This window comes from Vespa crabro, chromosome 2 (genome assembly GCF_910589235.1).
Source record: "Vespa crabro chromosome 2, iyVesCrab1.2, whole genome shotgun sequence".
Lineage (NCBI taxonomy): Eukaryota > Metazoa > Arthropoda > Insecta > Hymenoptera > Vespidae > Vespa > Vespa crabro.
In genome coordinates this window covers 541,322-564,648 of record NC_060956.1, presented here as the reverse complement: position 1 = coordinate 564,648, position 23,327 = coordinate 541,322, and the positions used below count along the sequence as shown (strand labels likewise).

General features: G+C 31.5%; 3 protein-coding genes across 8 annotated transcripts in view; 2 read left to right on the top strand and 1 right to left on the bottom strand.

The window, feature by feature from the left end:
* Positions 1-2,066, top strand: part of LOC124432952 (mucin-12-like) — a 38,062-nt gene extending 35,996 nt beyond the window's left edge. For both annotated transcript variants that reach the window (XM_046982341.1, XM_046982343.1), the window contains one exon: positions 99-2,066. In XM_046982341.1, coding sequence (XP_046838297.1) covers positions 99-1,495 — 1,397 coding nt within the window. In that variant the 3' untranslated portion in view covers positions 1,496-2,066. The remainder of the gene's footprint in view (positions 1-98) is intronic.
* Positions 2,067-2,198: 132 nt separating this feature from the next.
* On the bottom strand, positions 2,199-6,270 carry LOC124432954 (shematrin-like protein 1). The gene is made up of 4 exons (XM_046982348.1): positions 6,128-6,270; positions 4,653-4,788; positions 2,961-3,123; positions 2,199-2,879 (listed from the first exon to the last, which is right to left on the bottom strand). The coding sequence occupies exons 1-4, from the start codon at positions 6,143-6,145 to the stop codon at positions 2,531-2,533; spliced, it is 666 nt and encodes a 221-aa protein (XP_046838304.1). The 5' UTR covers positions 6,146-6,270; the 3' UTR covers positions 2,199-2,530.
* Positions 6,271-9,741: 3,471 nt separating this feature from the next.
* Positions 9,742-23,317, top strand: LOC124422166 (neuropeptide Y receptor type 1-like). Of its 5 annotated transcripts, XM_046958233.1 has the most exons (11): positions 9,742-10,554; positions 11,498-11,601; positions 16,722-16,840; positions 17,811-18,013; positions 18,084-18,232; positions 18,966-19,087; positions 21,100-21,317; positions 21,686-21,786; positions 21,901-21,991; positions 22,058-22,188; positions 22,339-23,317. In XM_046958233.1, exons 3-11 carry the CDS (start codon positions 16,738-16,740, stop codon positions 22,604-22,606), a joined length of 1,386 nt encoding a protein of 461 aa, XP_046814189.1. In that variant the 5' UTR covers positions 9,742-10,554; positions 11,498-11,601; positions 16,722-16,737; the 3' UTR covers positions 22,607-23,317. The 5 variants fall into 5 exon arrangements, with proteins under 5 accessions (XP_046814189.1, XP_046814192.1, XP_046814193.1 ...); XM_046958236.1 differs by lacking the exon at positions 11,498-11,601 and having other exon boundaries at positions 17,814-18,013; XM_046958237.1 differs by lacking the exon at positions 11,498-11,601 and having other exon boundaries at positions 22,058-22,176.
* Positions 23,318-23,327: the final 10 nt, after the last annotated feature.

Below are 23,327 nucleotides of genomic sequence, written 5' to 3'. Positions count from 1 at the left end.
GATTAGAATTGTGTATGTGTATTTTCTGATAAATTGTAAAATCTTATGTATTTTTTTGCCATGTTTTTATTTGTAATAATTTTTATTCATTTTTCTAGATTACCCAATTCATGTTAGATATCCATCTTATTTCAATGGCCCCGAGGGTCCTGTTGGACCAAAAGGACCTATTGATGATATAGGCGATATTGGAGACGTCGGTGGTGATGGTGAAGCAGGCCCGGATGGTCCATGGCCAACCGGATCTCCAGGACCTGATGGACCATGGCCTGGTGATCCAGATTATTACTCAAGTGTAATACATTCCGCGAAATCACGTTCTCGTGGTCCTGTGAAAATTTTACGGCTCAAATCTTATACACCGATAAATATTAGTTCATCGATAAAAACAGATTTTCCAGGACAAATTAATTTAAAATCACTTATAAAATCGAATATTGCTAGTGCAATAAATAATGATAAATTATCAGAGGTTTCATATCCTATCAAAGTAAGCAAAATCGTTGATTTGGATCATAGTAAAATTAAAACGCAAGAATATGAACAAATTGATGAAGGAAATGTTAACCATAATGCGAAAGAAATTAATTCATTAATGCATGATACATTGAAAACATCAGATCATTTAAAGGATACATTCTCGAAAAATCTAGAAAAAGATGAAATTACTGATAAAAACATTAAGACATACGGATTGAAAATTGAACGTAAGCAAAATAATCAATACGAGGTAATAGAGGACATTAAGCGTGCAGAAGAACCGAAAGAAGACTTAGAAGAATTCCCTGTTCATCGTCAAAAACAATACCGAAAAGAATATAAATTTTCTGCCAATCATACTTTTGCATCCCAAGATATTATCAAAGATGCACTAGAACAACCTTATGAAATAAACCATCAAGGAAGCCGCCTTATAGTGCATACGAAGTTCGATAGAAATGAAGAAAACAAAAGACGAGAAAATATTGATTCCCCCGAAAACGAAACTATTGCTATCATGGAACAGGTAAATATATCGTCGGAAGGTGAACAAAGAGATCATAGAATAAACGCAACAGGAGTTCAACCACCACATCTGGTCAATATTAAGTCCTTTTCATTACCCTTAGGACCGAATCCTCAAGCTTGTCCTTGTTACTTAGTTGAATCGCACAAGGAAAACGATATTACTAGGAGCACAACATCCACTCCTCCTCTCATTGGTCAGCTTGGATTCATTCCTGTCATTTTTATACCGTATTGTCCCGGCAACAAGGCAGATAGTCATAAAATGAAACTTATGTATCCCTCCGCAACACCTATTCCGTATCCATGCAATGCATGTACCACGTCAGGTGAAAATATAGAAACAAAACTTCTTGGCTTACAATTGGATCAACTTGGCAATATTGAAAATTTAAAGGGCGTCTTGAGTGTGGCCAATCTTGGATTTTTGAATGTTCCAATCAGAAACGTTGTTGAGAAGAGAAAAATCAGAAATAGGAAAGTAGTATAATGAATCTAGTTAACTTATTCATATTAATATACAAAAGATATTATTTTTTTCTCGGGGAAGAGAAGTATTCGCTCTTATAAGAATTAAATATGAAATATTGGAAGTATCCCTCTGCCAGCTGCAGGTCAGCTAATAGATGGTCGTCGATTCGATGATATTAAAACTTAAACATTACTTATTGTGCATAATACTTTAGAATGCATGTCGACTGACCGACCCATGTACATATTGCATCTAAACGACTTTATTAAACGATTATGATTATTCGTGTATGAAACATCACGCATGAGAATATAAGTCGTTTATAGATTAATATTTTTATTATACCGACGATATTTTTTAATTACTCTTCATCTTGAATATTGCGACGAACCCATTTAATGAATACTAAGCTTAAGTAAATATTATTCCTTTACGTATTATTTTGTCAGATCTTCAAGGAAAATGCAAAAACAAAGTTATTCCACATACACAATTTTAGTGCGCTTGATTATTTCCTTAGACGCATTTATAAATATTGTGCAATACCAATATTGATAAATGAACATTAATCATTATGCATATATACGTGTGTGAACAATTATTTATAATATATTAGAAAAAATAAGAGATTAGTTAATATAAATTGTATTATATTTTAACAATATTTATATACATATTTGATTCGTTTAAAATTTTAAATACTTTTATAAAAACTATCCAATTAGGTCCAACAAATTTATTACGTCCGAATATATTACATTTTATATAATGAACTAATTACTAATTATTATGTTCTCGTTGGTTATATTTATTTCTTTAAGTTTTCCCTACTTCACATTCAAATGTCATGTTAATATTTACTACAAATCATGTATTAATTATGTATGTTAAGTATTATTCAAATATACGAAACAACATCATTTAGTTTGAAAAATAAACACTTTCCGTATTTTATTTAATATTATTACGTTGTTACAAAGTACGTACAAAAAAAAAAAACTACTACTGATTTTATGTATTAGCATTATACATGTATATCAAATTCATTAACTTTTAGGAATAACCCCTATATCCGGAGGGATAGCCGGCGTAACTACCATAACTGTTACTACTACTACTACTACTACGGTAACCATAAGGATCATAATTGTTTTTAATCCCATACGTAGAACCATAAGTTCCACCGTAACCACCGGAACCGTAATTTCCATATCCATCGAGTCCTTGACCATCGTAACGGCCATAACCACTATAACTACCATATCCAAGATAAGGATCATCGTAACCTCCAACTCCTAAGGTACCATATCCACCAATGCTCCCGTATCCACTGTAACCACCGGAACCACCGAAAGCACCATAATTATAATAAGGATTATATCTGTTCCCGTAATATCCATATCTAAAAAAGAAGAATTTCTCTGATTCTGTTATATCGATTAATTGGAAATTGAACGAATCCTTTTAACAAATGTATCCTCACCCAGTATGTCCAGCTCCAATAACACCCCCAGGATTACCGATTGGATATCCTCTATATCCTGGTGTTAAATTCGTACCACGATATCCTGGTCCGTATATAGATACGGGATAACCTCCGTACCCTCCGTAGCCTGGCTGACCGTATTCTTTACCGATTAAGAATGCTGCAATCAAATTATTGTCTTAAAATAATCATAGGCATTTAAGCGACGTATAAATAATATTAGACACATAATTCGTAAAATATATAAAAATAATTAAAGCACGTGATACATCGCGTACGATTATTTTTATCTTTGATATTACTTCAAGCCTTTGCCTTATGATTTTAATTCGTAACCATTGTACGTCCCATAATCGACGAAAAAATCACATCGCTCGCCAAGACCGAAAACAATCACATAAAATGATCACATCTTGAAGGAATCTAAGTCTCGTCGATTTTTTTTTATCCATTTTCATCGCTTATAACTTGATCTGCGTGACGATTCGTTTCCGTGACAATGACTTCCCAAAATATAATATTATCAAATATCGTATAAGGAAACATCTAACTTACTACAATTTTTATCTAACTGTTTTTTCATTCCACAAATCTGTCTATATTTCCAGATCTTCGGATAATTATTTATCATTTTCCAAATCCATTCTTCCGATTGATGGCTCATATCTTCTTCATCTTCGTTATTATCTTCAATAATCGATCGTTTCAGACATTTCCTTTTAGGATATAATATATAATTATATTCACTATCATTATCAAATATTTGATTATTAGCCGTATATGAACAGTCGTCGGCATTTATTTTTCTTTTCGAAAACATTCCATATAAGAGCTTTATTAAATATATTTCAAAAAGAATGATACTGTTAATTGCAAGTAAAAGAACAATACAGTTTACACGTGCGAATGCAATCAAGTACTAATAATAAATCCAATAGCAAATAGTATTCAATGTAAGCGCATTTAAAACTGTTAAATCACAAACCTAATTCTTATACTTTTTCCTTATGTCTGTTGTGCGTTTTTATATTTAAATACGTAAAAAACATAACACTTGTTTCACACGATATCATCAGTCAAGGGGTTAAGGTCGTTCAATCGTAGACAATCGTGTGAACTTGGACGAGTAAAATGAACTTATACTATTGTTGAAATATATATATATATCTATATATATATATATAGATAGATATATATATAAATATATATATATATATATATATATGTGCATAGAAATGTGTTTACGGCGAATATTGACTATCTGTGTCGCTAACGTTCTCACGCTCTGAAACGTCGAACGGTTATTATCATAAAAGGAAAAAGGTGGTACATGTAATCGGATGCTAATGTAACGTGTCTGTTGAAGGTCTTCTTATAGAATTATGCATAAATCTAACATGCTTCCAGTTCGCTCATTTGTCTAATCTTAGAATTAAATCATCAAGAATGAGTCAAACTATTTCAAAGGATTCCCAGTGCTATCTATTTATTTCTACATAAACATTTTTATGATCGAAAGTCACTTTACTTAAAAAAAAAAACTCTTTATTATCGACTTTTCTAATGTAATTGTCGAAATTGTCAAAGAAGTAATATTAAAATAAAAAATGAAATAATAAATGAAATATACGTGAAATAACGTGATGTATCAGACGTAACATAGATGAAGTGGAATATATTGTTGCTTACTCCGATCACTGGCTGCTGTATCCAAGTCCTTCGTACCACTCGCGTCATTTACCGGCAAAAGTTTTGTCGATAATTTTGAGTTTGTCAGTTCTATAGCACTACTGCATAACACGACCAATCCAACGAGATACGTTACCTGCAAAAGCGAGGACGGCTAATAATATTCTAGAATCTCATAAGACAGTCAGATCGTATACCGTGAATCGCAGAGGTAATCATAATTGTATACTACTACACGTACATATAAGTATCTCTTTTGACAAGTAAAATATTAAATGTGATTATCATGCTCGTTATATATGTACGTATCATAACAATGTCAAGCAACGATGTAGAAATACGCGATTTTCAACGGTAAGATATAAGAAAGAAGAAATGATAATGATTATTAGCACGCAAGTAATTCGGAAAGTGACATTGAAAAGAAATAAATTCAAACGAGGACAAATTCCAAAAGTGTCCATTTTTTCTTTTTTTCTTGTCAATCGATACATTTAAATTTAAAAGAGAAAAAATCAAAAGTAATAGAAAGTCTTACAATCGTTCAATAAATATTATCCATCTACAAATCTTAGAGATTTAATATCTTCGAACGATTTGCCACAGACTTTCGACAAATATTAGTTTCGATATGACAAATATTAGGTATAGAAGAAGAGAAAAAGATTGATTATCTGAAAAAGTAAATATTATCTATATATCATTTATATAAATATATTTTTTCTTGTTTTTTTTTTACTCTCACAGTTAACATACATTCCATATAGGCGTATGTTAGGAGTCTAATCTATGACCTAATTATATCATATCAATGTCTTGTCCTTTTTAAAGTTTTTCATAATACAAAGATATTTGTACGCGTACGATTTAAAATATCACAAGAAACGAAGAAATCTTGGAGAATTTTAATTTAACTAACGTACCAACATAACAGCTCTTAAACGAAAATTAATTGACAGTTCGATCGATGATCACATTCTTTTGGTCATTCATGAATTTTACGAGCATGATACATGCGATAGATCGAAATGCATATAAATTTTCCATCTAGTCATCTCTGTTTCGAATGAATTGCAAATTAATGAACTTAATTAGGACGTTTTCACCGCGTCGAGCATTCTTTTTTCAAACTGAATTATTAGAAATCTTCACTTATATTCTTATATTATCTTCACGGCATTTCCTCTTTACAAAGCCATTAGCTCGATCTTTCTTAACGACTCACTGAATATTTCAATTGAGTTCAATTGAAATATTCACATGAAATCACAATACAAAATCGAAAAGTTAACAAAAAAAAAAAAGAAAGCCAATAAAAAACTTGACAAATATTTGCTCGAAATTGTTCGTTGACGTTGTGAAAATATTGATAAAATATCGGTCTTCGAGGGCAGATATGGAATGAAAAAAAAAAAAAAAAAATAATAATAAATAAAAGAAAAAGAAAGAAGGAAAGAAAAAATAAATCGACTTACAAGCAAAAAGGACTTCATTTTGCGACAAGAAGAAGCCTCAAGATAATAAAGGTTCGAATTTTAAAGTCGAGACGTGTAAATGCGTGTGAGGCGGTTCACGAATTGTAAGGCGATCTGTACGAATGACATCGCGTTGATCCTCTATATACGGGTTTTAACCATCAACTCCCCTCTCTTACGTTCTTTTTTTTTCCCGAACGGAAATACTTGGAGTAGATGTTTGAAGTTGGATCTGAAGCAAAGAGCCGCCGTTGACAAGGCCGCGGACTGGGAATCTCTTGGCTTTCCACGCGACACGCCTGCTTAGAGGCGTGGAGCTGCCTTTACCTGTGGGAAATCGCATTACCCTGACGTTTCTTTCCTCCTGTCTACGCATTCATGCGTTTACCGTGCACACACCTGCATAAATGCGTATACATATATACGCAGTGATATCCTTCGGTTTTGACTGCGTCACCAAAGAACGGAGGACGCGAGATTGGTCTCTCGTCATCTTCGCCAAGTCGTGCCAACACTACGAAGTAGTTCAAGATCTTTCTTAACGAAATAGGGTTTACATTTCGATTATCTTTCGATTCATTATTACTCACACGCGAAGCATACTCTCATTTTATTTCTATGCTAATTATAAGAATATCGTTATTAATTCATTTTAATCTATAAAATAGACATCCTCGATGAATTCTGCTACTTTCTTTCCTATCATTTTTCGAATAACTTAACTTTTCTCATTACCTAGCACGCATAATATAATTCTCGCAGGGAATAGATTTATCGCATCTATGCTAGCGAATAAGTTCAACAAAAATGCATTATGTATCCGTATAGAAAATAGCTTATTTCAAACTTTGATTTTTTATTAATCATCGAGTTAATGCTTTATCGGAACGAGCCAATACATTTAAAATCAACAATTTTTTCAACTTCCAAGACAATGTAGAATAATTCTGACTCTTTCCATATTTCTGACAGTTGCAATAACGATTTAAGTTATAATGACATTTTGAGGCGAGTTTGTACAAAACTTTATATACACACAACGAGATATGAATATTGATGAGCAAAGCTCTCATTTGTAACGATCGAAATTAACGGTATCATGATTGTTGTTGATTCTAATTTCATAACTTCAGTTATGTCAGTCCTTCCGATAAGTACTTATACCTGACAAATTACGTAAGGCCGCTTTCTATGTATTTAATAGATAACGAAGAAGGAAAAACATGTCTTTGGGTGTGACTTGTTGATTCTTTTTTTCATTCTCTTCTCGCAGTAAAAGATTATTGTTTAATCTTAAAATTTAGAATTTAGCATAGAATTTTTGCTAGAATTCGATGTTATTGTAAGAATTAGAGAAATCTTGATACATCACATCTGGATAGATTAACAATACGTTATTTGTGTACGTGTACACAAATGTGAATAATCGATAAACGGAATCGATAAACCGAAAATGATAGATTGCATGAATATGGAGACGAAACTAATTGTTTACCATCATTGATTAACATGTATTAATTATGAACTCGAACGTTAAAACCAATGTGTAAAATAAATGTTCGTTCGTTTATCATTAATATATTGTTTTGGCACAATCTGTTAATTGGATTACAAACGAAAAAAGAAAATCATTTTTAGAATTTGGAATTTCTATCGGAAATTACGTTTGGAAAACGTCGGAAATTTGTTTGACAATACCGCACGGAAAAGACAAAAGCTGTGATATATCCCTGTCATCTCAGTGAGTAATTTCACTATGGAATATCGACTTTCGTTTTCCTTTTTTTTATATTCTTTTTGTCATGCAAAAAAATCGAACGAAAAGCAAAGATATCGAGAGAAAGAGAAAATGGATACATAGAAACAATTTCAGAATATTCAATCGTATATGAAAATCTGCATATGACATTAGATTATCATGGCAGTATTGTTTGATGTTTTCTTCTTCTCTTCTACGACTATCGGTATTCACAACTATAGCTTAGACGCCTGTGGAACTGCAATCTGACGTACAGAAAAGTTTGCGTTTTTCCTGCTCTTTCACGATCGAACCTTCTTCTTGATAAAGATTCATAACATTTTAAAGATTTTATTTTTTTTGTTATTTTTATTTATTTTTTTATTCCTTTTTTTTTTAATTTCTTCTCAAATAAAAGATATAGCGATTCTTTTATTAACACATTCCGTCTTTAACGTTAATATTGCGAGTACAATGGTTGTTGATCGCTATATAAGGATCCAGAAAATGATGATGTCGTTAAAACATGAACGAAACGATCCTGACGAAAAACAATTCGATCTATTCGCTCGTTTGGAGATTATTTATCGCTGGTCATTATTATATTTACAATCGATACGTTTTTGGACGTTCGTATTTTAGAAGAAGTTCGTAATCCTCAAAAATGACAAACACATTTTTAATCGAATGCAAAACAATTTCATAATATAATTGTATTTCGTATGGAATCAAAGTTAAATAGATTATGATTGTTTTTATGGAAAATTTAATTATTTTTCTCCAATCGAGAATTCTTCTGCGCATTTTTCATATTCTGAAAATTTAACAAATACTCGAAACGATATCAATATCAGATAAACAAAAAATTATTTGCTATAGCAAATTAAATTTATTTTATTCCATTGAAGAAATTGAAAAACGTTCGTCCGTATTAATTAAACTTATATATCTCATTTTTCTTTTCCCTAAATTCCATTTCTCTTTACTCTAAAAAAGAAAAAAAGAATTAAAGTTGATGAAGAATAAAGCGTATCCCGAGTATTTAATAAAATGTCATAGTCCATGCAAAATACAAGGCACTATTTACAAAAATATCGGCTTACGCATTTAGCTAGTAATCACTAAAGTAAAGTCACATGCGTTTTCCGGATTTTACGTCACTGGCGACAAAATGTCTAAGCTTGTAACGAGATAATTTTTTAACAGTAGGTGCGTATTAACGATAATACAAAAAAAAATATCGTTTTGTAAAGCGTGTCGCGAAAATAGCATTGTGATATTAATATAATTTCATTTGAGCTTACACGCACTCGCTTAATTTTTTTTATACAAAAAATAAATTTTTCTTTTCTCCTGAAAGAGAAACGCATCTTTCAAGTGCTATTTCTGGCTCGTAATACGGGACGACAATTACAAATAAAATCAAGAGAAGCACGCTAAATGAACGCCTGCACTCTGATTTTTCGCATCGCAAAAAAGGCCGTAAAGGTGTGAAATCGGTAGACAATATCGGTACAAATGATTAGCATAGGAAATGTCGAAGTACATGACATTACTCGTCGTCTTCGTCGTTGTCTTTTAAACGTTTTTTTAACGATGTCTTTTTAACACTCGTGTCCTATTTCAATTTATAAATGTGCTGATCTGAAAGGAACAAGTTATATCGAATAAAAATTCGATAACGTTAATGTAAAATAAGTTAATCTAAATAATTATATTAATTAATGAAAAAGTCAATGAGATATGTGGGAAGCATTTCATTTGATAAAAACATAAATACATCGAACCGAACTTGTTCTTCTCCCTACCCTTTGCCATGCTCCCTCCCTCCCGCCATGCTTCCCACTACCGACCTTTCAGTAACGGAGACGATAGACCACGCAAAACGGGCCGCACTTGCTCGCGACTCCTCGACGAACGTGCACGTGCGTAAAACGTGCACGAGAAATCACGCTCTCCGTCTCTCTCTCCTTTCTCGTTTTTTTATTTCTTTCTCTCTCTCTCTCTCTCCCTCTCTCTCTCTCTCTCTCTCTCAGGCACACTCACACACTCTCCTCTCTCCCCCTCTCTCTCCTGTCATTGTTATTCTCGAACGTGAGACCATTTTTTTTTTCGTTATCAAAATATAATAAAAATAATAAGGAAAATCTTGAGTGAGAAAATAATGCCGAAGGATCACCTGTGCATAAGTGTTTCACTGTGTATGAAAGAATTCCTTTTATTCTCTACAGAAGATGCAAGATAAAAAGATTTCTCAAGATTTTGTCATATAACTAAGTTTATGTAGAAGATAGACATCAAACATAAACAATAAGATCGACGCCTCGAGCGATCGTCATCGTAGGATCAAGAAAAGCCGAAAATAGACAATATGAACGATGAGTCGAATAAATTGCGCCTTTGGCAATTTCTCGATCCACCCTCGATGGAAGGCCAAAGACTTTTTTCTCGAGAATCGTCGAATTAATCGATCTTTTGATAGGATCGATGAAAATGCTAAGGAAGGTGTTCGTTTTTTCGGAGTGACTTTAAATTGAATTTAAAAAATGTACCTTAATGTCAGACGCCTATCGTTTTCGCTATTGTCTGTCATTAATCAAGGAACTTAATTACTAGTGGAAAATTGAACCGCGGAAAGTGAATCTTCATCGGCTACGAAATCCATTGATTATCGGAAAGAAAGAACTTGGTGAGTTTTAACGAAATTATTATCCTACGTTCTTTCGATTTCTAACGAACTTTCGTAATATTCTCATTGGATAGATATCGTTTGGACGTGACGCTCTCTCCTTTGGAAATTAAAAGAAAAAGAAAAAAAAAAAAATTTCTTCGAGAGCTTAACTCGTTGACTTTGTTTTTTTTTCTTTTCATAAATGTTATCTCGTAAAAAATTTCATAGTATTTATCGGAGCTTGATTGAAACTGATTGTTTTCAGAAACAATGAACCTATTTTGGTTTACAATAGACTCAGGACACAAGAGAAACGTCCTGAGAATATCAAACAAATGACCAAAGTTCGTTTGGGAACATGCAGATAATTAAAGAGAAACTTCGAATACGCGAAATGCATTTATGTAAACCGTAGGACGATCATCTAAATACAAAATGAATTCTTGATTCGTAAATTGTCTGGATTCAAATGTAATCTTTATTTAAGATCGATGAAATGTTCGTTGATGTTTCTTCGTTACGTAGGATCGCGATATTTATATAAATATAGCAACAACATCAGATAAATATTTGTGAAATAGACAAAATCATTTAGTTATTTACAAAACTCTAAACTCTATTTATTGTCACAATGATCGACCAATTATTTAACTATCCTATTTTACTATAGAAAATTGAAAACTTTAATCTCATTTTTTTATTCCATTTTTATTCATTTCTGCTTATACGATGTACTTTCTCTTTTTTATTTATTTTTTAATCTAAAGCAATTCCTTTTATAATGCGTTTTATTTCAAGATAAAATAAAAACAAAATTGCTTACTAGTAAGGATAACATTTTCAGACACGAATGATGCATCTCTTTGAAAATTCGAGAAGAGTAACGAGCCTCCTTCTTTCCAAAACAAATGTTACGATAACATTTATATCGACGCCGTTGGATAAAACATTTCTTTTTTAGTGCTACGGGGAAACAAGATACAAATATTAGTCCAACCGAGTTTTCTACCGCTCGCTCGTATCGGCAGATGATCGTTTCGAAATAAACATCGATGAAATTGGCGCGTAAGTAACGACAGGATAGCCAAAAACTTTATTTCTAAACTCGAATTTCCTTTCTACAATTACATCGTCGTTAAACGATAAATAGCATAATTACTGACATTCCAGAAGAGAGAGAAAGAGAGAAAGAGAGAGAGGGAGAAAGATAATTTCAATGGTAGTATAAATAAATAAATTATACAATAGTTCGTCGATAATCGTTTATTTCCGAATAACAAATCAATCAAGTGAACATAAAATGCATTTTCAAAGCACATAACACACTCGTATGCACGATTATTCATAGACGGTAATTTTTATGCTCGATTAGAAATTCTATCAAACTGCTCGCTACAATTAATTAATTTCACGACCGAGAATAATTTATAGTAATATCCTTCATCTAATAGTATTTACAGGGCTGTACCTACTCGTTTTTCACATTCTATTAATTTACAAAGATACGAACAAATTTTTTTATTTTAATCTTATTTACGAGTAATCGCATAAATGAGACATCTTTAGTACAATATATCCCATACAACGTGTTATGTATGTCACGATTACATTACGATGACTTTTTTCTTATAACTGTCGTTCTAAAATATAATTTTTAATGGTTAGATTCAACAGTTAATTTAACACGACGAAATAAAATACGCTCGTAAATTTGGACCATTGTACTATAATATCATACTATATATAATATGTGTACGTGACACACATATTACTAGTCTACGAAATTTCTTGGCTTCGAAACAAACGACTGTACTTAATGCATAAATGTACGAAGACTCAATGATGTCTATAATTTATAACAGCGGATTCTGTTCGAAATAGACAAGATAGTGTTGTATATCGATTCTATTAATATACCTAGAGCGTCCATACATAAACAGAAAAGCATAATAAAAGTCTTCGAACGTCGAAAAAGTCTAAATATTTTTATCAAATTTTATCTTACTCTTTTTTATTTCAAATCTTATGTGTTTGCATGTTATAAATTTTATTTTTGCTTTTTTTTTTTTTTTCTTTTTTTTGAATAGAAGTTCTATTTAAAAGAGTAGAAATCATAAAAGAAAATAAATTCTATTTAGAAGGGTAGAAATCATAAACTAATAAAAAGTGAAGAGTATGCAAACGTGTTGTAGGAAGAAGCGATTGTATAGATAATAGAAAGTATTGAAAAGTTTTACGCTCAGCACAAAATATTGAACAATAATGTTAGAACACGATTTAAATATTTAAAAAAAAAAAAGGTATACTTCTGTCATTATTCTCTCCATCGTTATATTTTGTCGTGACAGTCCTTCGTGTATATATATATATATATATATATTGATCGAATAGCATACATGTGATACGTACATCATGCACTTACGATCCAATCATACACCATCCTCGACGCAGGCCGCGAGTTTTATAAATTGAACGAAATAAATCGAACAAAAAAAGAATGCGTTAAATCAAGTAGGAAATTGTTCGCAACCACTTGAGAATAAATGAAATTCATCGAATTTTTTTAAGCCAGAGTGTTTTTCTTTTATTCTTTGTCTTTTTTTTTTTTTTGTTTTTTCTTTTTTATCGTAATTAGAAAAAAATCATTTTACACAAGGCAAGTAGATAAGACGATAGAAATATTTCTTATTAATTTTAATTAGGCATACATATTCGTACGTTAGAAAAAAAATAGCATAAAAGGAGTATGATTGTAAAAAGCATATAAGTACGAATACGATCATAAATAATACTTGTCACTGAAACCCACTCGATAATCGATGGTTTGTCGTAAGCAGATATTTTCCACGATTCATTTTCTGTACACGTTATGTTGTGACTTCAGATCACTAACACGAATTCGCTGTAAAATGTCATTTTATTTTCGATGATCGATAGTACCTATATCCAAAAAAATATATATGTAAGTGAGATTAAAAGCGTGTGAAAAAAAATACGTAAATATCGAATGCATGTGAAATAAGTGTTCTTTTTTCCTTCTTCAAAAAATCACCATCATTTTATATAATTTCTCAACATATTTTTGACGTATACTTTTGCTCACAATACGATGTTCATCCGCATTATTGATTCTTTGATAAAAGATTATTCTTTTGTTAATCACGCATAACATGAAATACATTCAAAAGGATATTCTCATAGTAAACAAAAAGATTATCTTTTCATATATCAATCTATATATATACACGTTATAATTATGCAAATCAATGAGTAAAATTAAAATATATATACATAGGGTATTTCGCTTAATACTCTATTTTGTACAACCGCAATCGTACAAAGGAACCATAATCACACTTTTAGCACTTTGTACTCTAAAGGCCCTATGCAATGAAAAAAGAATAGTCCATGAAATATTCTTTATAAATCGAGCTATGGATTTAACTTGCGAAATAAAAGAAACGATGTTACACTTTATCATAGAGAGAGAGAGAGAGAGAGAGAGAGAGAGGGGGAGACATTTTGTTTGTCGTATACCAACGATAACGTCTGTCATATATAATATTCACGAGTTAAATAGAGCTACGCTTAAAGAATATTTAATCGATGTAAGAAACAAGATCTTAATCAAGCTAAGAACATGCTTCTGAAGGGATTACGAAATTATAATTAAGAACAAATTCATTTCGTTAAAACGACGGCATTATGACGTTTAAACGACGACACGGAAGGGTTCATCAAATATTTGAATAAGGATATTTAATGATTTTCACGATTAAAATTTCTATTTGTTTCTCTTCTATATTTTTCTTTTCTTTTTTTATTAAATATAAATATTTGCATATCGTATTTTAATAAAAAAAAAATTGCTACGAAAATTTTTCGAGCGACTTTAAAAGATTCGAGCTTTTGATCAAGCGCGCAATATTGTCCGTGCAAACAGTGACGGAAGGCATTCGTGCATACGCGCTAAATCTACTTTGTCTTTTATATATCTATGATTTCGCCGGCTCTACGGGTCGCACCACTAATATCTCGCAAATGTTTACTCACAGTAGATTCTTCGGTTCGCGTGCTCTTCTTCGTTTGCTTCTTCGAATGAAAAACATTATACAAGAGAGAAGAAATTTACTAGACTCTCTTAAAGATATCGACAGTTGAGCAGCACATCAAGACCAAATGTACCAAGTTTATCGATAATATCACTAACAAGTATCATCAATCAAATATGCACTTTCAAGCCTCCTGATGATAGGCAATACAGGTTGGAAGCATGTAAGAATATATTGCCTATCGTCAGGGACTTAAGAAGTTTTTGATAGATGACTCTTGCTATCGCTATTATCAAGAAAATATGGAATGTTGCCAAACGTTTGAAGTTTTCGTCAATATGGTAAACCATATTGTAGGAAACTAGTTGGTATATACCGATGTTGTGTCCTTCAACTGATGTAATCGAGTTATCGCGTATAAAGTGCATACGCGAGGCCAAGGAAGCATTGCAGTAACGAGACATTGTCGTTGCTCTACACGTTAACGCTCCAAGCGTTAGAACGCGTAAAGCCTTCTATACCCTGCATACATCTTGTTTAATACGGTCCATCGATAGCGCTCGTTTTTTATTGCGAGCAATCACTTTTATAAGATGATAGATCATTTAATAAATCCAACAGGATGTATATTTTATTACATATATATATTAACTAATTTTACACTTTGTGATTACGAGAACGCATAGAACGTGTTTAACTTATTTAAATTTATCTTTCGAAAGTAAGAATAAATTATTACAATTAAAACATAATCGAGATTGTAATTAATTATCTCAAAGATCAATTACGTACATTTGACATATGAAAAAAGATCAAAGGATGTATCTTCTTATTAAAGAGATTCGCCGGACTTGAAAAAATATACGTTTCAAAAAATATGTTAACAATCATGATATCGACAGTATCTTTGGAAAAACTGATTGTCTGGCATCTTATTGAACGAAATACAATTGCAAACGTGCACATCATGAAGATGTAGGGCTACGTCTAAGCTTTGAACAAGTAACAACCCACAAGGGAATATATATTGAACGCTTTCGGATTGAATTCCACGTTAGTTCCAAAGCGAAGGTAGACACATTGATGCTTCTAAGTAAATTGCTATATATGGCTATTGACGATAGCACTATTATACTACTCAATACTCATGAAAGCAAATATAGATATTTTTTAAATATACATATATATATATATGTATATTTATATATACAATGTTTCATGCATGTTTCTAATAACGTCGAAATCAAATGATCCTTCTTTTTTATTTTATGTTAAATAATATGAAACCATAATACATGTATAGATAGAAATAAACGGAATGAAAAAGTAGAAAGCTTCGTTTAAATAACTAAATCTACAAAGTTACTTACAACATTTAGGCAAACCTAAAAAAAATTTTCCCACAACGCGTTTTTCCAATTTCTCATCAGAGAAAAAGAAAATGAGAAAGAGAGAGAAAGAACATTTTAATAGGCCTTCGATTAATCGCATCGGTTTTACTTTCCCTGTCATTTCCTTCCCTTTATTAAAAATAACTCTCTTTTGGTCGACATTCGAATTATAAAAACAATTTCCACGAGTACTGCCTCTGGTATTTCTTTTTATTTTTCTTTCCATACGTTTTTGTCGTTGACATATTAATAGCGAAAATGAGAATATATATTTCTGATTTACTTATAAATAAAATTTACAGAACTTAATGATCATTAAACGAGAAAAAAAAATGTTTCCTATTAAAAATAAACGATAACGAATGTACGACAATTAATTTTCTTTTCTGGTAACGCAACAAATTGTAATTAAATTCATTCGTCCTGTACAGTCCTATTTAAACATTATAAAAGAAACTATAGCACAATATAGATATTTTATAACGTCGCATTCATAGAAACATACCAAAAGTAATATTTTAACTACGATTTCTTTCAAGGCTCAAAAATCAAATCGTATTGTAAAATTCGTCTATAAAACGAAAATAGTAAAAATGTATACAGGTACTTTTTTTCTATCTATTCTCGTTAATTATTTTTAAAATTCACATTAATTTTCACGGAGCTTAATGAATTGGATCGTTAAAAATTTAAGTCCGATTTATTAAATTCAAAAATTATATTATATTAATATGTGTTTTAGATTTCGCCTTTGCAGGATGAACGATTCGTGGCTGTCATATGAGGATCTCGAGGATTGGTCATCCACGTTAAACAATAGCTTTTGGATCAACAAAAACGGATCCTACGGCGAAAACGATGGTATGGAGTTTCAAGCACGATTTTCTTCGTAAAATAAAAGAAAACAAATAGCCCGACGATAGAACAGACGAAAGAACCTTTGCTTATTTAAGGCATGTTTTTTATGGAATGTGATTTTTTATGTTTCCATTTCATCGAATATAAAATTCCATCTAATATATTTCGAGATATAAGCACGAGAACATCGAGAAAAAACACAAATGTCGCTTTTCTTTACGGTCGATCACCGAAAACAGATGTTTCGATACGATCAGTTTATGTCCGATTCTTTAGTGATGGATGACAGGCATATATATATATATATATGTACAGGGTGATAAAAAATGAACGCATTCGAACTCTATCAAAGGAGAGAATACTTGAAAAGAATTCAATCCAGTGCTATTTATTTTATTTGACTATTACGAAAATTGCGAGATAGAGAGGTGGTTCTTATTTTTGATATATTTATAATGATCTAATTTATCATCCTCCAATGTCCAAACGCATCCGTATTTTTACACCCTGTATTATTGGCTATTTATACTATTTAAATAAGATTAAGAAAACAATGTGGCCATTTAATTTGAAATTTGATATTTGGGTTTACAATACTCGAAAGGTACTCAAAATCCCTTAAGTCTGAGATAGCTTGCACGTATTTTTGATAAAAGGGTCCATAAAATGGAACGGAGGAATAAATCGTAGGTATATACATATGTATAAAAGTCTTACGAGCAAATGATATTGAATCTTTTTGCATAACGAGAATATGGAAGGTATTTCGAGGAAAATATTCTCTTGAAGAGTAAAGTATTACAAGTTGGGTAAATTTATTTTATAAGTTACTCAATGGATATGTATTTAAATGGACTCTGTCTGACGAAATGTTAGAAACATGAAACTATTGGATACTTGAATTGTGTGGGCTCGAATTGTGTGGGCTCGAATTTGACCTTATACTTGTGCACATTGATTTATTCATTTCCAGAAGATCTATACGATGTGCCGACTAGCGTGACGGTTATCCTCAGTATTTGTTATGGAAGTATATCGGTCCTGGCAATCGTTGGAAATTCTCTCGTAATGTGGGTTGTCACGACAACACGGCGAATGCAAAACATGACGAATTTCTTCATCGCCAATCTCGCCTTAGCTGACATTATTATCGGTCTCTTCGTCATTCCATTTCAGGTAGTTAACATATTCTATTTATATACTTTATATATTCAATATCATTCTTCACATTCTTTTTTCTTCCAAGTTTCAAGCAGCCTTATTGCAGAGGTGGAATCTTCCGCATTTTATGTGCGCCTTCTGTCCCTTCGTTCGTATACTTTGCGTGAACGTATCTGTATTTACGCTCACAGCGATCGCGGTCGATAGGCATCGTGCCATCCTCAAACCACTCAGGTGAGATATCGTCAAAATAAATGATTATACATCAAAAATGATTAATATCTACGGCTGTGTTGTCTTTAAAAAGTTCTTTATTTTCTTAACGTATGTCCACATTAATTTATATATATATATATAAAGTTGATGTTTTAAATGATGCGGGTGACTTTAAATGGCCTTTCAAATTTAAAATAAAATAAAGAGAGAAATACGAATAGAAAATATGTAAAGATATGGAGAAAATACAGGAAAATAGAACACCATACCGTTTTATCCGGAAAGTTTCTTTTCATCTTGAGAAAACGGCTTTCCAAAAAAACATTGATATCAATTTATAAAAGATTTATATACAAAACAATAATGGAGTTATTGATAAGACTAAATAAAGTCCAAAGCTATGTTGAGATATCGACTGAACAAAACTCGGTTATCTCGTTGTTAAACTCGTTAGGGTGATGCCGCGAAAGTTAAACAAAGTTCGCTGGAAAGGTAACACGTAGGTAATCTCGTTTGCGTCGTCGACTTTCTTAAAAAATATTTTTACAATTTCTCGCAAATATATATTTTTGACATTTCTTTTCTTCATTATTTTATTATAAAGAAAAGAAAGTTTAGGACTCGAAATTCTTAGATGAAATAAACATTACATACGCGAAAAAATAAAAGATCTATTTAAGTTTGACGTTCTCAAGATGTAAACTTTTCTTTTTTTTAATCTTAATACATTAATCAGATTAATTATTTACAGTGCTAGTCCGACTAAACTGAAAGCAAGAATCATCATAGCAGGAATTTGGATGCTGGCTACAGCTTTAGCGACACCAATGGCACTTGCGCTCAGAGTGATTATGGTACCAGAAAATATGACTAGTAAGAGAACTCATAATTTTATTTTTATAATTTCTTCTATCGATCGTGAATTAATTTACAGATTAACGCGAACATCGATTTATGATTATTAAAAGTTTAAAAATTGAACGCCTCGAAATAATAACAAACGTTAATGCTCCGATCGACCTCGATAAAATCGTAGTGCTTCACTCGATTTAGGTTGCAGATGATTTTTCTTTAATGCTTGATGTAAACTCTTAATCGGTCTATCGGTGCGAAGATGCACCGCGAGATATCGCGACATGAAAGGTACCGCAATATGTCCTGAAAAAACAATTCATAAGGAATCCAAACGGTATCATTTGCTGACCACTATTACGCGCCACACGTACGTTCCTGTTTATTTGTATTCCATTCTAATTTTAAATTTATTTTTCACCATGGGTTAACGAGAGTCCATCTGGCATTGAATACATACGATTTCATCTTCCTAACAATAACATCCGGACTATCGATCTAGTATACGAGCTAATTTATAGATAATGAACAATCAGAACGTTATTTTCTATCGATTCGGCTACAATAATATAAAAGGATGATCACGGAAATTGTCATGGAAAAAAAAAAAAAAAAACAAATTGGATATCGAGTATACTCTTCGTTCATAATAACTTTCTACTAATCCAACCAATTTACGAGAGGACAATCGATCACTACTCGAGTCCTCGAACAACCTCAAAGAGACTAAGTACATATGTACATTACTATTGCGGCGTTCCCGTTCGATTTATTGACGAATCGCTTGTAGAAAATGCCGAGAGAGCGCTTTTTATATTTTCCACGAAAATACAAGAAACAAATTAATCTTGTATTATGAATTTATAATTTTTAACTGCATCAAAGTTTATAATAGACAAGAATATAGCGCATGGTATACTTAGAATTATTATAACGGAGAATGAAGGTTGCAAGTCGCATTGAACAGAAGAGAATGCAAACTCATTAGAAGAACAGGTCAATTTTCTCAATGCATTGAGATTTGAACTTGTGCTAAATTAGAAGACCGCCAGAAATTGCTCTTTTAATCGGTCGCAGCGAGTGTCTTTTTCATTCCCCGATAAAAATGAACAAATAAAAAAGAAAGCTCAAATATTTGATTTAACTTTTAAAAATATCCTTCTCGTAATTCCCCATTAATTGTCTCGTAAAAACAATAGTCTTATTTCCATCCACGTAACATCTATTAAAGAGAGAAGTGTGTGCCATGAATATCGCTCATAAAAACTGACTCCACCTTTTACGCGTAGAAGACGTCGACGAATCTACATACATACCGCACCTTTCCTCTCTTTTTTCTAACTACTTTCTCCCTCTCCCTCTCTCTCTCTCTCTCTCTCTCTCTCTATCTATCTATCCATCTATCTCTATTCATATATCTGTCTATCTATTTATTTTTATTTTAATTACGAAGCACTCGTTTAATTATGTTACAGAACGTCGAGAAAAACAATGAAAAAAATAATGAAAGAGATACATATATATATATATATATATATATATATATAGAGAGAGAGAGAGAGAGAAAGAGAAATTATACATGTTTACTAGATTTTTCCAGCTTACAATGGAATAAATAACATACGTAGGATATATAGGATATAAGTAATATGTAAGAAAAGTATAACGCAAGGAAAATTTTGACAGGTAGTCTATAATACCGATAGAGTATCGCATTGCGTAACAAGATCATGTTGTCCTTAAAAGCTCCATTTAAAGGTATCGAGTTGATCCTAATATCATTGTAATAGCTACCGCGAAAGATCATGGTCTCCCTACGTATCACATTGTCAGCTACATCAAAATCGAAAAATACTTTTTTTAAGGCAAGATTATATCCTAATGGACTGATCTCGAAAACACAATACATTTCAGCAAAATTTTCTATCGGATTATAGCTATATTTCGAAAGATAACCGAATCTTAAATCGATCAAAATAAGGATAAAAATAATAAATCGATATTTTATTAACGTCTTATTTCGATATTTTCAGGTGGACGTTATCATTTGAAACCGTTCTGCCATAATGAAAACATGTCGGAAAATTCAATGCTAACGTATCGAGCATTATTGGTTTTCCTACAATACATGACACCTCTTTCAATAATATCCGTCGTGTATGCTAGAATGGCTAGGACACTTTGGGGCAGCAGAGCGCCTGGAAATGCAGAAGATTCGCGTGATGCTGCTTTTATGAAAAATAAAAAAAAGGTATTCACGCTTTTATACGTACGTATCTATCTAAAAATTGAATTTTATGTACAATATGAAATATCGAGTATCTTGAAGATTCTCAATGCTATATATTTAACTTGTCCATTTATTGCATTAATTTGTTAAGCATCGCGCCTGAACATAGATAACGCTCCATACTTCGTCGATAATATAGCCCTTGAATGATATATCATGGAAATAATTTTCTAAATCCCTTATGATAAGAAAGAGAAATTTGCTACATTATCGACACATGGAACATTACCGACCTCCAAATTTGTGCTTAACAAAGGAAAAAGAAAAATTGTTTTTCATAAAAAAAATTGTTTATTATAAAAAAAACTTTTTTTTTATAATAAACGCAGGTTATCAAAATGTTGGTAATTGTCGTCGTATTATTCGCGATATGCTGGTTACCATTACAATCGTACAACGTACTGGAATACACTTATTCAGAAGTAAATCAGTGAGTAAATTGTTTTTCCAAACCTTTCTCAAACACCAACTGTATATAAAACTTAATTAATTTTTATAATATACACTGATACATATATTTTTCATAAAATATAGTTTATTGCAGATATCAATACATAAACATTATATGGTTCTGTTGCGATTGGCTAGCCATGTCGAATAGTTGCTGCAATCCATTCGTTTATGGTATATACAATGTAAGTCATTAATCTTAATTCACATTATGGAAATGACCGTTGTCATTATTTAAAAAATAATTATAGGAAAAATTTAAGCGGGAATTTCAACAGAGATGCCCATTTCGATCTCGAAAATTAACCATCAGTCCACCGACCGACAGTATGGATCTCGACAAGACGCAAAGTACACGAGCATCCATTAGGTACATTCTCAGGTGCTTTTCTCATATTATAAAATCTCGTTACTATTATTAAAAAAAAAAAAAAATAATAAATAAATATTAAATTGAAAAATTCAACTGTAAAATCGTTATTCAGGATTTTTACAGGAAATATTATTTAATAATCGTTGAACTATTGTCCAGATATGATTGGCGACGAACAGGTTCCAGTGGTTATCCGTCTTTCTATAGAGGTGTACCAATGCGAGAATCATCCAAAATAACCATTAACAGCAACAACGAATCTATTACTCGACAAACAAATATATCAACACGTTGGTCTCGCAACGAACAAAAAAATCAATGCTGTCCTGATCAAAGATCACCGAGCAAAGCAATGGAACTCTACGTCTTCTCCTCCGGCAGACACAAACATACGAAAAGTATCGGTACAGAAGAATTGTGTCTTTAATATAAAATAATCATAAAGAGATCTTAGCGTCCACGATCGATTCTTTGGATCGATTCTGTTTAGGATATTATTATAAAACTGAACGGAACGAATTTACGATGAATTTCGTCAAAGAACTATATTCAAAGTTCGCATTATTTTTTTCTTTGTCATAGCTCGTTAAAAATAATATAACGAAGCATTCCTTTTGATTATTCCAAGCGGAAATTAAACTACTTTTACTATTTAAGAAAATTTTACAAATTTTATTTGAAATTTTAAATTAAGTCATTTATATAAGATAAATTTGCAAGTATTTTACATATTAAATAATTTGCTCAAATTAAAACTGAGCCAAATATTTTTTATAAATATAATAACGTGAAATGACATGAAGTATTGGAACACCGTATAAATTACATTCATAAATTACATTCATAAATAAATTTTAAATTATAATTTTTCAAAGCACATGATCTTAATGTAAAATAATGAAAAATAGGGTAATATTGATTTTAATAAATTGTTTAAAATGCAAATAAATTTATATATGATATCATGGATATCAATGAGAATCAAATTATACATATACTCGTACTAATAATGAGCGGATAGAATGTAAACATAAAAATAAATTAAATAAGTGGTACGCTACTAAAGTATTTCTGAACTATTTCTAGTCAATAAATGTACAGAAAAATAAAAGTAATAAAATCAACCAGACTTTAAAAAGTCCCTTTTA

What these genes read in the sequence shown, in the direction of transcription:
- LOC124432954 (XM_046982348.1), bottom strand. An exon ending in TACAGCAGCCAGTGATCGGA is followed by an intron (nt 3,124 to 4,652) that starts GTAAGCAACAAT and finishes ATTTGATTGCAG; the next exon opens with CATTCTTAATCGGTAAAGAA. An exon ending in ATTGGAGCTGGACATACTGG is followed by an intron (nt 2,880 to 2,960) that starts GTGAGGATACAT and finishes CTTCTTTTTTAG; the next exon opens with ATATGGATATTACGGGAACA.
- LOC124422166 (XM_046958232.1), top strand. Translation starts at nt 16,738, where the DNA reads ATGAACGATTCGTGGCTGTCATATGAGGATCTCGAGGATTGGTCATCC. An exon ending in GGTACCAGAAAATATGACTA is followed by an intron (nt 19,088 to 21,099) that starts GTAAGAGAACTC and finishes CGATATTTTCAG; the next exon opens with GTGGACGTTATCATTTGAAA. An exon ending in TCGTTTATGGTATATACAAT is followed by an intron (nt 21,992 to 22,057) that starts GTAAGTCATTAA and finishes AAATAATTATAG; the next exon opens with GAAAAATTTAAGCGGGAATT.